The sequence below is a fragment of the Acipenser ruthenus genome, chromosome 13 (assembly GCF_902713425.1).
Source record: "Acipenser ruthenus chromosome 13, fAciRut3.2 maternal haplotype, whole genome shotgun sequence".
NCBI classification, from domain to species: Eukaryota; Metazoa; Chordata; class Actinopteri; order Acipenseriformes; family Acipenseridae; genus Acipenser; species Acipenser ruthenus.
In genome coordinates this window covers 35,907,551-35,925,320 of record NC_081201.1, presented here as the reverse complement: position 1 = coordinate 35,925,320, position 17,770 = coordinate 35,907,551, and the positions used below count along the sequence as shown (strand labels likewise).

At 38.6% G+C, this 17,770-nt stretch overlaps 1 protein-coding gene across 4 annotated transcripts; it reads right to left on the bottom strand.

Moving 5' to 3' along the window:
- Positions 1 to 410: 410 nt before the first annotated feature.
- LOC117417657 (dihydropyrimidinase-related protein 2-like) lies at positions 411 to 17,759 on the bottom strand. Of its 4 annotated transcripts, none has more exons than XM_034926130.2 (15): positions 17,290 to 17,759; positions 13,558 to 13,646; positions 12,465 to 12,649; positions 9,662 to 9,826; positions 8,469 to 8,530; positions 8,290 to 8,370; positions 7,472 to 7,540; positions 7,233 to 7,353; positions 6,727 to 6,883; positions 6,155 to 6,296; positions 4,630 to 4,800; positions 4,251 to 4,430; positions 3,166 to 3,337; positions 2,577 to 2,621; positions 411 to 1,925 (listed from the first exon to the last, which is right to left on the bottom strand). In XM_034926130.2, exons 1-15 carry the CDS (start codon positions 17,653 to 17,655, stop codon positions 1,834 to 1,836), a joined length of 2,097 nt encoding a protein of 698 aa, XP_034782021.2. In that variant the 5' UTR covers positions 17,656 to 17,759; the 3' UTR covers positions 411 to 1,833. The 4 variants fall into 4 exon arrangements, with proteins under 4 accessions (XP_034782021.2, XP_034782024.2, XP_058841224.1 ...); XM_034926133.2 differs by lacking the exon at positions 17,290 to 17,759 and adding an exon at positions 15,214 to 15,538; XM_058985241.1 differs by lacking the exon at positions 2,577 to 2,621 and having other exon boundaries at positions 17,290 to 17,754.
- Between the last annotated feature and the right edge of the window lie 11 nt (positions 17,760 to 17,770).

The window sequence follows — 17,770 nt, the reverse complement described above, 5'->3', positions numbered from 1 at the left end:
CTGTGCTATATGACTCACCCTGCACACCACGTGGCTGCGCTTCTACAAGGTGAGCCACTCGGGGACCCCTTATGCCCTTTTATTGTAACCCCTTTTACATAGTTACTGCATGTGTAACATGCACTGCTGTTGCAGATCTGCCCCCTGCCGATAACATCCAGTTAAAGACTATTACTGCTCATGCAAACAAGATAGAAAGCATAATGAAGCCAAGAATGGCAAAGCACAAAGAAGTAGAAGAATGATAAAACCAAACTAAACATGGGTCCATTTTGATGTACTATGGAACCTGGGCTGCTTAAGAAAGGTGCAAAACCACTCTGCAAATTTGCTATGGTACACATTGTGATATTGTTCTCTAACTAAAAATATATACAGTGTAAAGAATACAAAACTATGAATTGCAAGTATTGGCAGTTATTTTTAAAGCCTTTAATTGATAGTTTACATGTAATTTCAAATGGAATGGTCACATGAGATAAACAGAGTGACAGAGAGATTGATAGAGGTAGATGACTATTTCAAGTACATGGAGGCATTCGTTTTTGACATACCAGTAAACACCAACCCATTAGGATCCTAGTTTAAAAGGTAAATATGTTTGTAAAATACAGCTTTTGAAAGAAAACAAGGAAACTTAGTAGTGGTATGTTGGTTTTAAAAACTGTTACTTTAGTAGGAAGTTGCAAAGTACAAATATCAAATTTATAAAGGTAGAAGAACAAGAACAATTGACATTTAAAACGACAAATAAATTTACAGACGACAGTCATTCAACGCATTGACTGTATGGTTTTTTGACAGCACCAATTTAAAAAAATCTGTTTTAAAAAGAATATCAAAACATCATGCCCACAGAACAAAGGGGGTTCGTTTTCCTTGTGATAATGCACTTTGCAGCCAGGAGCAAGGGCTGGTTCTAAAATCTAGACAAATCTACCATCCAAGAAGCTCCAAATGTACATGGGGAACGTAAAGACAATCTACTGTACAATCACAATGTAAACAGGGAGACGATACAGTGCTATGACTTGGGACATACATTCATTTTTTATTTTTTTATTTTACCACTAATATCATATAATGCATGGTGTGACTTGAGGGTTAACCTGGAGCTAATACCAAGATGAGCAGTTAAAGCTTGAATCTAATACTGTTAAACCATCAGATTAAGTTTGCCTGGATGAAATAAAAATCATAGCACTATTATAGCCATTATTGGCTAGGGACATTTTAGCTAGGAAAAAGTATTTTAAGAGAATTCAAATTCATGAGAAAACCCCCAACTATAATTATAGATAATACTTTCTCTGATTATTGCATGCATTTACATTTTCCTAAAGTTATGAATTCCCATCCAGAAGTTAATTCAATTAACCCGTTAGTCTTTTACAGCAGAGGGTACACATCTGTTAACAACACAGTAAGTGGAGTACATGAAAGTTATTATCGTTTAGCTTAGCATCTAATTGTATTCTGAAATCTATGCATAGGAATAAAGTTAGCATTAGAGCATACCGGAATATTTATACCAAGTACTGCAATTCTGTATACACTGTAACTATGAGCAGTTCTTTCTACATGCATGCTGTTAAACCATTGCAAAAATCCAACTGCCTGGGATTATAGGCAACAAAGTTATATAAAAATGAATGCCTGGAAGATTCTGGCAGTTGATATGAGTATTCTACGAGCAAGCAGAAGAAGTGGGGGGGGGGGGGGGGGGGGGATTTTTGTTTTTCCTGGATAATACTCTTGGCAGTGTTTTCATACTTGAAATGACTAGCCAAAATACTGTACGAGTTGTTGGTCAGAAGAAATGAATGGCAAAGATCATGAAAGCGAGGTAATATTAGATCGTCCTCCAGGGGGAGCAACAATCCGTTGTGTAGTGCGTCTGGGAATATGGTCGTCCATCTGATTTCCTGCAACACACATCGTTTAGCAATAACATAATGAGTTAAACATACATTTTATTACAGCTATGTTCTTTAAAGCTGCATGAACACATACCTTGTGAATAAATATGTATGAATATACAGAATAGCCAAAATCAAATTATCATTTTCACCTCCAATGATCGATTGTGTTGGTGCGTTTTGAAAAAGAAAATATGTGTAATCCAATGTTTAAAGATCCCTGCTTAACATCGCTGAGCTCTATTCAGTGGTCAGTGACTCTTTGTTAAACCACAGCTGTGGAAGGACAGCAGTCGGCTTGTTTTATAAACCACTGTTTTGCTATTATTTGATTATTTAGTCTACGCGTCTGTGCGGAAAGGTGTTCTAATAGGTACTTTACAATAGACGAGGATTAGGTAATGTTGTCACCTTGTTCAATTCATGTAAAAACCTGCTTGGAGTTTTGTAGGTTGTGTCGATTGTGGTGTCAGTTTCATTACTTTTAATTATTTTAAAATCTACTTTCATGGACATTAGCTTGAAAGAGAGGAGCAGCTGGACCAGGTCTATTTCTCCTAGTTATGTTGGTCATCCATGTATGCACTGGTTAGTTAGAAGGAGATTGCAGCTCCATTCTAGAATCTATGTAAATAACACATTTCAATCCACGCTTACCTCCTTTACTGCCTTTGGGGTTTTGCTGAGAGTTAGATGTCGCTACTTTTGAGAAAGTAAAGTACAGTGTGGTTAGACACATTCTACAGATAAACACGAGACATCTAAGGAACTACAGTGGAAGTATTACATACTTATTTCATTCCTGGTACCTTAACTGTTACATGTATTGTTGCAGTGTGGTCAAGCAGCTTTAAAGAACAGCTAGTTATCTACACTAGGATAAACATTTAAAGCTCCTTGTATCTCGCTTCATGTACTATTGGAGCAGGGTTGGAAATTAGACCCCTATTGCATATCAGTTTGATCCATTCCAGGTTTCACAATCTATCTGGACCTGACTTTAAATAAAGTAAAACCTGGAATGGTTGAAACTGCTATGTAATGGGAGCCTATCCCTGATAGAACAGAGGGCACGACCTAAAAAACAACTTCCAATACTTACAACGTTACCAGGTTTATTTACCACAAAAATGTCCCTCAGTGTTGTTGCAGAGTGGACAGATCTTCCAGAAATCCATTACACAACTTCACATAAAAAATTCACAAATACAATCACAAATGAATTATCCATGTAAAATATGAATACCAGATAAAGTAAATCCAGACTGATGCAGGTTCCGCAGGGGAGCCATCTGTGCCTTGCCAGGGCAGGATGACCCTCTGCATGACGGAGTGGATGCCACGGCTTTAGTTGCCGTAGTGACGTCATGGACTGGTCCGTCATAAAGGCCTCTTGGTACACCGCGGATGTCAGCCATCTTTCAAAGGAAAACATGAAAGAATAAAATTTATACAATTATGCAACTTTAGCCTTTGTACTGCGAAAGATGACAAGCATTTATCATCTAGGAGTTGTCAAAATATCAGACGAGCCTGTAGACTCCTTGGTCAGTTACAAATTGTTAGGTGTTTTTTTTTTCCGTGGCATTTTCTTCTAACACTTAATTTAGCATGTGAGAACTCAGCAACTGGGTTTCAGGAATGGAATATCCATCTGCACGTGGGTAGAAGGTCTGGCAGTATAGACACTGACCAATTTTGGTAACAATGCTAGCAGATTCAAAAAGTAAATATAGGACAGAGATCTATTTATATTCTTGGCCCACCTCTGTTTTCTTTGTATATGCTGCCTATGGGCAATATTATGTGTAGCTATGGGGTTAATTTCCATTATCACGTTGATGACACACAGCTATATTTATCCCTGAAACAGGGTGACACCTTGACTGTCTTGCTGACATAAAAAAGTGATGCTTGAAAACTTTTTAATGGCAAACTCAGATAAAACAGAAGTGATGATTCTAAACACATTTTGATAATGTGGCGTTTTTATGCTAAAATGATGTTCCTTTAATTCTCTGCCTTGTTTTACTGTTCTATGTGTTTCTTTTGTTTTTATTGCCTTTCTTGCATTCTTTTATTAATATTTGTCAATGTTTTTATTCATGTGAAGTGCTTTGCAGCAATTTTTATTGTGAAAGGTGCTATTTTAAAAATAAAGATTATTATTATTATTATATTGCTGTGTCTACAGGGATTTCAACAGTTGACATAAAACAGGAACCTTTATAAAAACATCTCAAATCATCTAGCTTTCGCCCCACAGTCTAATAATCTCCACAACGAGAAGTGTCTTTCAAATATCAAAGATCCCCTTCAACATCCTCGTACCCTGTTCCTTGCTTTTATTCTTTTGTAAACAAAGTCTGGGAAGGTCTTTCTAGGGATAAAGCGTCCAGACCCTTCTGTGACATGGAGTTTCCCATCTTCCAAGACGATTTTGCCTTGACTCATTACAACCACTGGAGCCCCAAGGCACTCCATCCCCTCAAAGATATTGTATTCAATTGCCTGGAAAAAAGAAGACAGACAACTTCTACCTAAACAAGCAAAACAAGTCACATTTTCTGAAGTTACACACATATATATATATATATATATATATATATATATATATATATATATATATATATATATATATATATATATATCCAAAATCCTTCATTTGACCAATCAGGCAGCAGAGAGTGCATTAAGTAGAACAGTGTACCAAGTTATGTGTTTTTGCTGAGATGATCTTCGTTTCTTTGGGATTCCAGATGACCAGGTCAGCGTCTGAGCCGACTGCAATCCGCCCTTTCCGGGGGTACAGGTTAAAGATCTTGGCAGCGTTGGTACTCGTTACCGCTACAAACTCATTTTCATCCATCTTCCCCGTTGTCTTAGAAATGAAGCAGAAATGTGTTGAGTGCAGATTCATCAAGTCTGTTGTATAACGCATGTACTGTACACACACTTGCCAAAGTAGTCACCAGTTTAACCTCACTTACCAGTCCCTGTTTGATTATACTTTGTAGACATACTGTTACCAGTGGTGTTTAAGCAAGGCATATACCTGTAAAGGTTTGCCTGTAACTCACCCAGCCTATAACATTGGTTATACTGGTTTTGTCATTTTTCTTGTGTTGTATCATAACAATAGAAATCTGTAATGCCTGGTAACCTACCGATGACCTCAACTCCAGGAGGTGTACCAGATTTATCCCAATGCACCCCAGGTTATGTATGCAATAAGGCCCAACAGGGTGTCCGTATACGTCGAATATACTGATGCCTCGGGGCGTTGTGCAGCACGAGACGAAGTACAGTGCTTCCAACCACCAAGAAGTCTGTATGAGAACATATATGGACACCCTCAAGGGCCTTATTGCATTTATAATCCCGTTATTTTTTCCCCTCTCAGTGCAACTGCAAGACACTATTTGAGCAGAACAGATGGGAGGAATAAAAATAAATTCAATGCTGTCTCAGATTTAAATCATTTTTTAAGGTCTGTGTCGATGAGGGGTGGCTAATGTGCAGACGTGTCTTTTTGTGGTTTTCTGTAGCGTTTTGAAGTGACAAAGTCAGGGTAAGTGAGTGCATTGACAGATTCCCCAGTTTTGTTTTCATTTAGACAGCAGTTTATTCCAGCTCAGAGACAAATGTAGCTTGAGATGTTATATTCTTCTCATTTCCATAGAAATCCCTTAGTATTTTATAAAAATGTTCTTAAGATGTGCATTTTCCACAGTTGAGATATATATTTTTTTGATTCAGCTAGTCATGAAAGACAGCGGTTTTTGTTTAGTTTTGTATTTTTTCCATTTTGCTATCTTACAGTTCATTTAATTGTTCTTCATCCATGTCTGCTTACTACTTTTGGGATTTTTTTGCTGGTAATTGGTCACTCAGTTTTATGTTACTGTAAATCTGTAACTGTAAACAAGATGGCTAACAGTACTTTCAATTCTGTGAGGCAGCGCAGTCATTTTGAATATGTGACAAGGCTCCAGCTGTCCATATCCATCCAATATATGGACAGCTGGAACCTTGCTCGACCAATCATATTTGGTTGTTTCACATTCCATTGCCAGCCCTGGATTATAAATCCCCATAATCTACAAGTAAAACACACCAGAAATAAACATCTTTTTACTTAACTAGTTGACAAAATAAATACAACGTGCATTCAATATGACATACAGTGATTGCAGTGCAAATATGGGTTGGGCATGGTTGATTAAATAGCATACCACAGATCTGTCCCAGATTATCGACATCCTTTCTTCAATCCCATTGGTCCCCTCAGGAATGAGTGTGAAGTTATCTTTGCCTACTGCTTTCTGGGCTGTTGAAAATGTGCAGTGGGCGCTGCCAGTTACTTGAAGATCTCCACTATTGAAAAGAAAGAGGAATACAATACAGGTCAATATATCATTCTGTACACTATGTAATGGGACCAGTAATATAAAATATATTTATTACCAAAAAGTATTCCCCATATAGTACTTGTACGTGCTCAAGTAAAGACCCGGTAATGGGAGGCATCTCTTCCGTGTTTACCACCTTACTACAGATGGAAAACTATACATGTGCTAAATTACATAATTCCCAGAATTTTGGGGGAAATGGATGCTACAGTAGTTTAACCAATCCAATTAAATAAGGGAAATTGAAGGAAAGCTGAACTTGTTAAGATAGGTGCGTTACCAGGGAATGTTACAAAAGCTAACGCATAATAACAAATATAGGGAAGTTATAGAAACACGACATGGATATAAAGTAGGTAGTTATTTCTCAATGACAGTTGCTAGGAAATACTGACCAGGACAACAGTGAGTTGAGGTAGTCTGGAGTCGTGGTGTCTTGGCTTAGTGGAGGGGATGTGACAAAGGCAGCAGCTTTTGCCCAGTTCTTACTCCAGTAGTGTGATCCATCAGTACCAAGACTAGCTGAGATTGGTTCTCCATAAACGACCATGCCTAAGAAACCATTGATAAAACAGTAATAGGACTGTATTACCATGTACTGTACAGTATATTGCAATTGAGTATATCTTCTGTTTGTAGGCATAGCATCAGTGATAGCAGATAGAAGGGTGTTTTAAATGGAATTATTTGTCCCTAACAAATCTATGCTCAAGCATAACACTTCAATTGATGGTGAAGACCATGAATGCCTTTTTGGTTTGGTCTAAAGATATAAAGCATTCACCCAGAAACAAAAATAACTGAATTGTTATCTCCTGCTTTAATAAATGGAAACACAGACCTTAACTCACATTAAACAAATGATAAATAACCCAGAGCACATTTGATTCAGCTGTTATACCTTTCCTTTTGGCCTGGGCAATGACATCTGCAGCACCTTTGCTCATAACTTTTGTGACATACAGTGGACAGTTGGCTTGCTTAGCGATGGTTATTGCACGGTACACGGCTTCAGTCTCGACCTAGAGAAGAAAACACCAGGGCACACATAAGAGCAATGTCCTCTTGAGTAAAATATTGTACATGGCCTCCTGTACATCCTTAACTGCTATCCTTTCAGCTGTATAATGGAGCCCCTACCTCCTCTGGTCGACTGAGAACATGCCCTTCAGGACCTGTAATCCCAGACTCGAGCAATCGCTTCTGCTCCTGGAGAGACAGAACAGAAGTAAGATCCAATCAGAAAGAGAGCAGGTTCTTCAAAATAAAAAAGTAACCATTCAAAGCACAGGCAGATGTCAGGTCTTTGCAGCTGAATATGATAGTATTTTAATCAGCTGATAAAATAAAACATTACGTTCACCTCAATGTATGCCTGTTAAAGCTGTTAAGAGAAGGGTTTAAAAACGATACACAAACTGTGGTCAATTACATTTGCATTTGTTAAGATCAACTAGTGTGTAAATAATCAACTGGTAGGGCCTGTATACTTAATCTAATCATGTCTTTTTTTGTTTGTATCCCTCCATATAATGTGGTCCTTTATACTACAGACAGCATATAAGGCACTATGGTTATGGATCCTGTTTGCTGCATAATGCTATTCTGCTACCATTTGTGTTATAGGACACATATAGCATGGCATCTTAACTATGGTTACTGGCTAAAGCTTATGAAAGGACAGCACTGTACCTTTCTGTACAGGGTATGTTTGTGAATGGCAGTTTCTGACATGTCACCTTCCTCTGAGGCTCCAAGCTTTACTTTCCTCCACAGCTCCAAACTTTTTATACACAAGTCTGCTGTGAAGTTCTGTTGGCATGTGAAACTTTGCATTGGTCACATCTCTCAACAAATCTGACCACTTTTTTTATACAAATCTGTTTAAAAGTCATAAAACCAAAATAAATACAATTTAAAATCAGAAAGGATCTTTTTAAGGAAAAGCTGAAACACACCTCCTCAATGATGTCCCCATTTTCTGCATGTACTTGAGCAATGGCCCCCAAGTCTCTGATAATTCCAAATATCTCATACATCTGTTTGTAGGAAACAAAATAGAATGCTTTATTCACATATACAGCTCAGGGGCAATTATATAAAGAGTACACAATGCTCAAAGTAGAGTTCCTTGTACCTGGGAATCCGTGCACTGGTATTTGTCTTTGTAGGCCATGAACACAAGAAAGGAATTGACGCCTGTTAAGTAACAAAGATAGAACAAGACCATGAATCCAAACACACATAAGTCTATACGTTGAAGTGGAATGCATTCTCTATGCTATTTTACACAAAATTGTGTGTTTGTAATTGTACTAAGAAACGACAACTCTGCTGTTTTCTGTTTCCTATGTTGATATTTAATATTGAATGCAAAACCATGCTGGATTGATGCCTGAAAACCACTAGCAGGCTGCAATGCTGTATGGGAGGATGGGGGTTCTTTGCTGTCTTTGTGAATTAATTAGTATGGGCTTCGTGCAAATAACCCTTGGGGCTGTGTAAGAGTCAGTCTCTTCAAGTCATCATGCTCAATCAGCAAAGAGAGAGTTAAGTATGCAGAAGACAATCCAAGTAAAAAAAAAAAAAATACTAAAACACCAAATGACTTTAAATCATTGTGGAAAACATAGCTCTGCAAGGTTAATCAAATTGTTCCACAATATTTGGAAGCTTGGAAAAATACAAAGCATTTTTTAAATTATATTTCAAACCACAATAATCCTAGTTGTATTTTTCTCCTCTCAGTACTTTTTATCACAAAAAAAAAAAAAAAGATTTTACAGAAAGCCAGCCTTCATTTAGATTCAGAGGTCATTGCCTGTCCTGTAATTCCTCTAACAGTAGCTTGTCTGATATCCAAGGAACTTATTAAATAAGAAGAAACCCTGAAACATGACAACTGTGTACTTCAGCCTTCTATTATTCATAATGAACCCGCTCCATGGTTATTAAACATCTATTACTGCTGCAGTTTCTGTTCCTAAAATATGATCAGTCACCAGTGGCAGTTATTTGAAAGAGTATGTTCTGCTGAACAAATAATCTTCAATCCAAATGAATCCAGCCCTTTAAACAGTGGTGGGTCTTTTAAACGTTAGCAAAATGCATACCGCTTATAAAGGCTGTATTTAGATCTGCCAGAGTCCAGATCAATTAAATTGATCCTAGTTTATTTTTTCCAAATTTTATTTTGTTTCCAGAACATAACATTTTCAAAAAGATTATTTTTTTCCTTCAACATAATTCTTAATCTATGTACTCTAAAGAAATATAATACTGCTTATATTTACATTTCAGAAGACACGGGTGCATACCAATCTAGCATACCTTTGTCCTTGATTAAAGCTTCAAGTTCTTCTGTGAGGCTTTCATGCCAGCGTGTGATATCCACATGCAGAGAATAATCACAGCAGGACTTGCTATCAGCCAGCTCTCTCCACTGATCATAAGCGACAAGGAGACTTGTTCCAGGCTCTGGTAGGACATGGTCAACTGCAGGAACAGGAACACATTCAGTACAGCCACAGTACACAATGTATTACATTTAATGGTGCACTGTCCCATAAGGATATTACAATAGTTTTTTTTGTTTTATTATATTTCAGAATGCTTTTCTATATGGCGTGCAGCTATACCACCCTAGGGTTTGATCTTATGAACTTTCAGAAGCAACTCAATTATGTGTGACCTACCTCCCTCCAGAGCTACCGTCCTGTCTCCCTCCTACCCTTCCTCTCCAAAACCCTCGAGCGGACTGTACACCGCCAGCTCTCTGCTTTCCTGTCCAACCACTCTCTGCTTGACCCTCTCCAATCTGGCTTCCGCTCTGCTCACTCCACTGAAACCGCCCTCCAGTCTGTCACCAACTCACTTAAGTGTGCCCGAGCTGCCTCTCTCTCCTCTGTCCTAATTCTCCTCGACCTCTCTGCTGCCTTTGGCACTGTTGATCACTCTATTCTACTATCATCTCTTGCTGACCTGGGTATCTCTGGCACTGCTCTGGCCTGGTTCTCCTCCTACCTCTCCAACCGCACTTACCAGGTAACCTGGTATGGAGCAACCTCCACACCTCACCCTCTCTTAACTGGAGTCCCCGAAGGGTCAGTCTTGGGTCCTCTCCTGTTCTCTCTCTACACCCGCTCCCTGGACCCCCTCATCGCATCCTATGGTTTCTCATACCATTTCTATGCTGATGATGCTCAGATTTTCCTCTCCTTCCCCACCTCTGACTCCACCATCTCCTCCCGTATCTCTACCTGTCTGTCTGCTATTTCCTCCTGGATGCACTCGCATCACCTCAAACTCAACCTCTCTAAATCTGACCTCCTTTTCTTTCCCTCCTCCTCCCCCTCCTCTGATCTCTCTATCTCTGTTCCTGAGGAATCTACCACACTCTCTCCCTCTTCCTCCGCTAAGAACCTTGGAGTCACCCTGGACCCCTGCCTCTCTTATTCCCAGCACATCTCCACTCTGGCACGCACTTGCCGATTCTTCCTGAGCAACATCCGAAGAATCCGACCCTTCCTCACCAACTATGCTACCCAGCTCCTGGTCCAGGCCCTGGTACTCTCCCGCCTAGACTACTGCAACTCCCTCCTGGCTGGCCTCCCTGCGTCCGCCACCTGTCCGCTCCAGCTCATCCAGAACTCTGCTGCCCGCCTGGTGTTCTCTCTGCCTCGCTTCGCCCACACTACTCCACTACTCCGCTCGCTCCACTGGCTCCCGATCACCGCTCGCATCCAGTTCAAGACTCTTGTACTAGCCTACAGATGCCTTGACCAGACTGCACCCAGCTACCTCCAGGCCCTCATCTCTCCCTACACCCCCACTCGACCTCTCCGCTCCGCCTGCACTAGAAGACTAGCTCTACCTCCGCTACGCTCCCCTGCCTCCACAGCCCGCTCCTTCTCCACCCTTGCTCCGCAGTGGTGGAATGACCTTCCTACAGATGTCAGGACTGCCCAGTCCCTGACCACATTCCGGTGCCTCCTTAAGACTCACCTCTTCAAACAGCACCTGTAGAACTCCTCTGTTTGTATCCTGGGACACTATCACCCTTCATGTAAATGTGCTTTATTTTGCTCTTATCTGCCCCCTATTTTACTGCATTTAATCCTGTACTTCAGAATACTGTAATCTGCCAAGTGTTTAACCTGTAGTACTTTGTATTTAATCATATCTTGTATTGTAACGCTTGAAATGTTTTTGCTTACGATTGTAAGTCGCCCTGGATAAGGGCGTCTGCTAAGAAATAAATAATAATAATAATAATAATATCCTGATGTAACTATCACTATTTAATCATATCCTGATGTAACTATCACTATTACCTGCTGTATTATTGAATTGTGGTTTGTCACACTTGTACTTTGCTTGAACAAAAGTTATTGTATTTCTTGCTCTTATTGTATTACTTGTATTGTAACACTTGAAATGTATTTGCTTATGATTGTAAGTCGCCCTGGATAAGGGCATCTGCTAAGAAATAAATAATAATAATAATAATAATAATGGGTGACTGCCAAGAAATATCAAGTGCAGCAGGCAGCGTTGCTGGTGGGCTGGCCCATTGGGAGCACTCTTCCTTCTAGGTCAGGGCTCAGTCAATATCCCATCTGCTATTAGGGACCACTGTGCAGTGATAGGAGATATTTGCTGGGTAAGACATTAAGCTAAGGTCTCGGATATTCCATGGCACTCTTTCTACCAATAGCAGGTGTCCTGGTTATATTCCAGTATAGGTGAATGCAATGCAGTTATGAAAGTGTTTCTGGCTAATTGTTAAACAAGTCTTTAATTCCCCCACCGCTGTGAATGGAGGCATGGCAGCTTGTAAACACAAAGCTACACCTTAAGATCTATCCACCTTAAATGTCTTCAAATACAATATAAATGATGTGGCCTATTTAGCAGTTCTTTAATAAAAACAATCTGACAGCCCAGGGAGACCCATTATAAAGTGATTTAACAATAATAGACATGTTTTCCTAAAGCCTTTTTATCAGCTTGAATGAACTGGTAAAAAATCCTCTTATTCTCTCTCTAAGCAATGCTTGCTATGGGGATGATGAATTAGTCTTCAGTCTACATTGCAGCACAGAATTTGTTTTCCTGATCATTTATTACATACTGATCATGGTGGTTCCCCCTGCCAGCGCTGCCTTTGTTCCGTGGTAGAAGCCATCGGCTGGGGTCATTCCCAGGTACGGCATGTGAAGACAGGTGTTGACATCTATTCCACCTGGGATCACCAAGTGACCATAGGCATCAATTGTCTTCACCCCTCCAGGAACAATAAGGTTTTCTCCTATTTGTCTGAAAATCAAATACATTTGTTCTTCAGTTGCTTTGGCTCACTATTCTTGTTATGTTAGATCAACATAATTCTGATATCTGTTTATTTGTATGCAGTTTACTCGAATATTGACCTGCGGCAGAGCTGAGGCCCTGCACATGTCAAATTGTATATATTGTGTGTGTGTTTGGTTGTAAATAAAGTTGTATGGATTTTTAATTCAGGTTTGGCAGGAATGAGGCAAAATTCAATGTGCAAAATGTGGCCAGGATCTAAATTAGATTGTCAATTAGACATGGTCACATGGTATAAAACAGGAGCCAGTTCATTTGTTCTGTCTGTTGATTTTGGCCAGTAGCTGGCCTACCCCTAAAACTAACACTACCGCTAGCACTAACCCTAACCCTAACCCTAACCCTAACCCTAACCCTAACAAAAACAATGATCAATGGCTCATAGAATGTGCAAGGTTTTGTAAATATCTATTTTTCACCTTCTACCTAAAACACAGATCAGGCACTGAAACCATTCAGGACATACCTGAACATAGGTATAGGAGAACTGATCTTCAGAACTGTCAAATATAAAAAAATGAAACTAGCCATACCAATTATATCAGTCTCATGTATGGTTATGTATGCATTCATTCTAGAGACCAGAGCTTGAATCCAGCTCAGCTGACAAGCAAAATGAGCCGGGAGGTTTCAACCTCTCACATAAACAAAAGAAAAACACAAAATTGAAGTTTCAGTCAGTTTCTGCGGTCAAATTGACTTACTGACAAGGACAACACTGAAAAAAGAGATGGCTTCTCTCAGTGACATTCCTATGAGCAGAAATATGAGTGATCTATTTTTCTTTCAAGACATGGTTTGTATGGTTCTATAGGAAGCATGGAAGACATATTTTATTGCTGATGTATACTTACTTTATTATGCCATCTTCTATGTATATATCTGCATAAAAAGACTGGTCATCGTTGACTATCTTCCCACCCTTGATAATCAGCCGGTCACTCTAGATAAAATACAAAATATAGCTACTGTTTGCAACACAGTATTGTGGAGTCTCTCTAGTGCATCTGTAAAAGTATGTAAAATGTCAGAATGACCCCCATTTTAATGATTTAAAATCCACTGCTATTTTGGTCAGTTACATAGACTTCTTTTGAAATCAGTTTAACAGTGTGGGTGTGTTTAAAGGGCCTATTAATACCAAGGACTAGCTAAAAAGTACAATGTAATTCAAAATGACACCCATCCAGGATGTCACAAAACCAACTAAAAGAAAGAGACTTGCCTCTGATTCTGAGACACAGCAAGTTACACAGACTGGGGACATTTCATTTTCTGAATGATCTTACTGGGGATGATGGCACTAATTTGAAATGTCCACATTCAAACTCTTTAAAGCGCAATTCAACACAAACAATGGGAAGAAGAGAAACAATGATGTTTTGTGCCCCCATTTAACTTAAATGAATAACAAACTTTGTACAATTGTTGCCATATAAAATGTCAGAGAATAACAATGTTTGGTGCATTTAATTGTTAAATTGTGGACGTGATTTATCCCTCCTTTCCTAGATCTTGGCATTCAAACTCTTTAAAATCAGACTGCCAACTGTGCCAAATTGGGCGGAAGTGACAGGGTTTTGTTTTGTGATGTTAACAACAATCCATTAGGGAGATGGGCAGACTCTGCATGAAAACACAGTGACACACAGACCAGACACACACCCTGCTTTGGTGTTTTAAAGTCTCCGAGATATATATATATATATAAATAATCCAATGGCTGTCTTTTATTGTGCTTCAGTCTTTAGGAAGAGACACATCTTCTTTCGCCTCTCATGCAGCCCATCCAAGACATTAAAATATTATGTGGGATCTGTTTTTTAAGCAAACGGTCAAACAAACATCAATGGAACTCAGTTGCCGAAATAATAATAATAATAATAATAATAATAATAATAATAATAATAATAATAATAATAATAAACATGTAATTGCGCATTTGTAAAATTATTGAATATCAAGTAACCTTCATTTAACCTTATTCGTTTCAACTTAAATTACATTATACAAATCAGGGTTAGCTTATCCCTGACAGCGCTTTATTCAGTATTAAAACAATAATTCTACGATGAACTATATGTATTTCATTTTACACTTTTGTTTTATATTGAATAGCTACACAATACTACCGTCCTTATTTTATTTATGTATAGCTTTGGGGATAAAAAATGTAAACGAATCATACATGGACATTTAAGAACAGAATTGCATCTTAATTGTAGCATGTTTAAGAATCGATGATGGTAATATTGTTTAAAGTTCACATGCTATTGAATTAATCACATCCGACCATCCCACGTCTTAGTATAAAGTATTCAGTACAAAAAACATGCTTACTGTACATGAACAATTACATAACATTATTGAGGGCAATCTTATACAATGACACTCATATCAGTCTATCTTCAATCTGGTATAAGGATATCTTGACCAAGAATAAAGAGTAACACATCTCCGTATTAAATCCCTAAATCATGGCTGTCACTGTGTTTTCAATGGCTTCTTACCGTTATCCGAGGAATGTTCTTCTTTCCTTGGTAAGACATGCCAGTCGGTTAGGGAACAACAACACCGATTTCAGTATCAGAGATTTAGTAAATATAAGACAACAACACCGTTTATATTGTGTATATAAAATGAGTATGACGCGATATATCGGCTACAATATTGCTTAGTTTTTCGTGTTCTTCGTCTGCTCGCCGAATTTGCGATTTTATATACAGTATGTTCTGTTGCAGCTTGTGAGTAAATGGTTCTGAGCTCCCCCTCTTCTCACAATGCTGGCTCGCTTACCATCTGTCTGATTAACATTCCAGACTCGCCCCAGCGGTTAATAACAGGCAGCCAGGCCTTTCACATGGATTTTCTTTTAGCTAACTGCAAACAAAAGGAAGGTCCGAGACTTTTCTCAAACAAAGCCAAATCTAGGGCTATATACCATTATCCATTCGAACATCAAATCATATGGCGTCATGATTAAGTATGTTCCTTTATGTGGTAGCAATTGCACATTATTATTATTATTATTATTCATGTTATTATTATTATTATTATTATTATTATTATTATTATTATTATTATTATTATTATTATTGCAGCTCAGCAGATTCATGCATTTGTATATATAGTTTTCAGTGTACTCCAAGTGTGAGATGAACAAGGCCCTTTTCCTCTTATTCTTCTTACTATTATAAAATACAGAGGAATGCACTTTACATACACTATCCCCTGACCAAGATTAGATCTTCATAATTGTAATAATAATCTCACCTGCTGATGTTTTATTATGAACCATTTATTAAGGCAAATAGTATTGGCCACAAAAAGCAAGACCAATCAAATGCATTGACTCTATTGGTTATGCTTCCATTAGGGTGATCATAGGGATACTCCAGTATTCCTCTGCATAATCATTCATGTTCCAGAATCTGTATTTCAATAGCAGGCAGCAGACTGTGGTATCATTTGAAGCCATGTAGAGGGAGCCATAGGGCAAACTTAAGATCTTCTGCTAGGTACTGTATCTGGCTGTGATTATTAGCTAAAGAACAAACATTTGCATGAGACAGGGGAACCAGACTGGACAGGGCAGCTGACGGTTAGTCGGTGATGAGGGTGTCATCTGTATTCTGTACTCAGGTGAAGAGATGCAAAGTTTTGAGGATTACGATTCGATGTGAAAGGAATAATTTATGGTTAGCGGAAACAGGTAGGCATAGGCGGTGAATTTGAACAACGTCTTGCGACCAGATGTAAAGACATTCTATGAGGAACACAAATGTAATGACAAACTTGGAAACACTGAAAAATACCTCTAGTCGAAATGTTTGTCGTTGAATTGAGTTTTTGCATTTCTTAATCCAACACTATTGGATGTTTATAGTTATGGAAGAACCAGCAGATGTACAACTTTCTTTAATTTGTATATTTCTGCAACTTATTTTAATCAACACGCGGGTTCACTTGCAGCAACATGTCACTGTTTACATACATGTAGACCAGGCTTCAATTAGCTGAGTGGAATAATGAGGCATAACGTGGCATTAACGTGGTGTTTTTAAAACATGTAGTGTTCAATAATAACAGTTAAAATGTGTATATATGTGTTTGGTATGCAATAAATATTTCACCTTTATGATTAATTCATTCATTTTCTAATACAAATAATTGATTCGACAAATATCTATACACATGGAATTTGGCTAGACTGGTAACATACAGTAAATTGTAGATAACACCCAAGAAGCTATCGAGCCTATTCAATTCCCATTTGGCTCAAAAGTTAATAAACAGCCATCTGATCTGCTTCTCATACTGGCTTCTGTAAGACATCAGTGATAACACAATCATAGAGTACGTGGACATCCAGCCCTAGATTAATTAGTTGTATTGCTCTTTACTTCACATCAACTCCTAAATAAAACATTGTACATGCTTTTTTTTTAAATGTGTACATTTATATGATATATTACACCATTTTAAACTCAGCTGGTATATAAAACGTTTCGGGAGAATTGCATATATTTTTACTGACCTGTGCACCTCTTCTTAGACATACAGCACTTGTTTCACGCGAAACTTACCTGATCTCCTCCACTCCCTATAACACCATTTCCCGGTGAAGTGTGCGTTTGTCCCTCGGGGGTTAGGACTGGTTCAACTCGACCTGGAGATTCACTGAAGCTGGAAACCTCACTGACACCACTGCCAGTTTCACACACAGCATCCGTCTCTATGGAAGATACTTGGTTGTTGTTCTTACGATGAAGTTTCTTGGCACCTCTTCTCCCGACACTAAACGAATCAAAGTCGATGGTTTTGTTCTCAAAAGCTCCCTCCACGTTACAGAACATGCCACCAAATTTAACTCTTGGTTTTGGACTGCTGGTCCCAAGTTTTGACAACAATGATACATCGTCTTCTCTTGCTTTAGGCTTTCTTTCTGCCATTTTCTTGTTGGGGTGTTTGATAAGTTTCCCTGTGCGTTGGATTAATTTGATTTAAAGCGGCGAGCATGTACAGTATCTTCTATTAAGACGCAGATGACGCCTTCCTTAAAAGAGC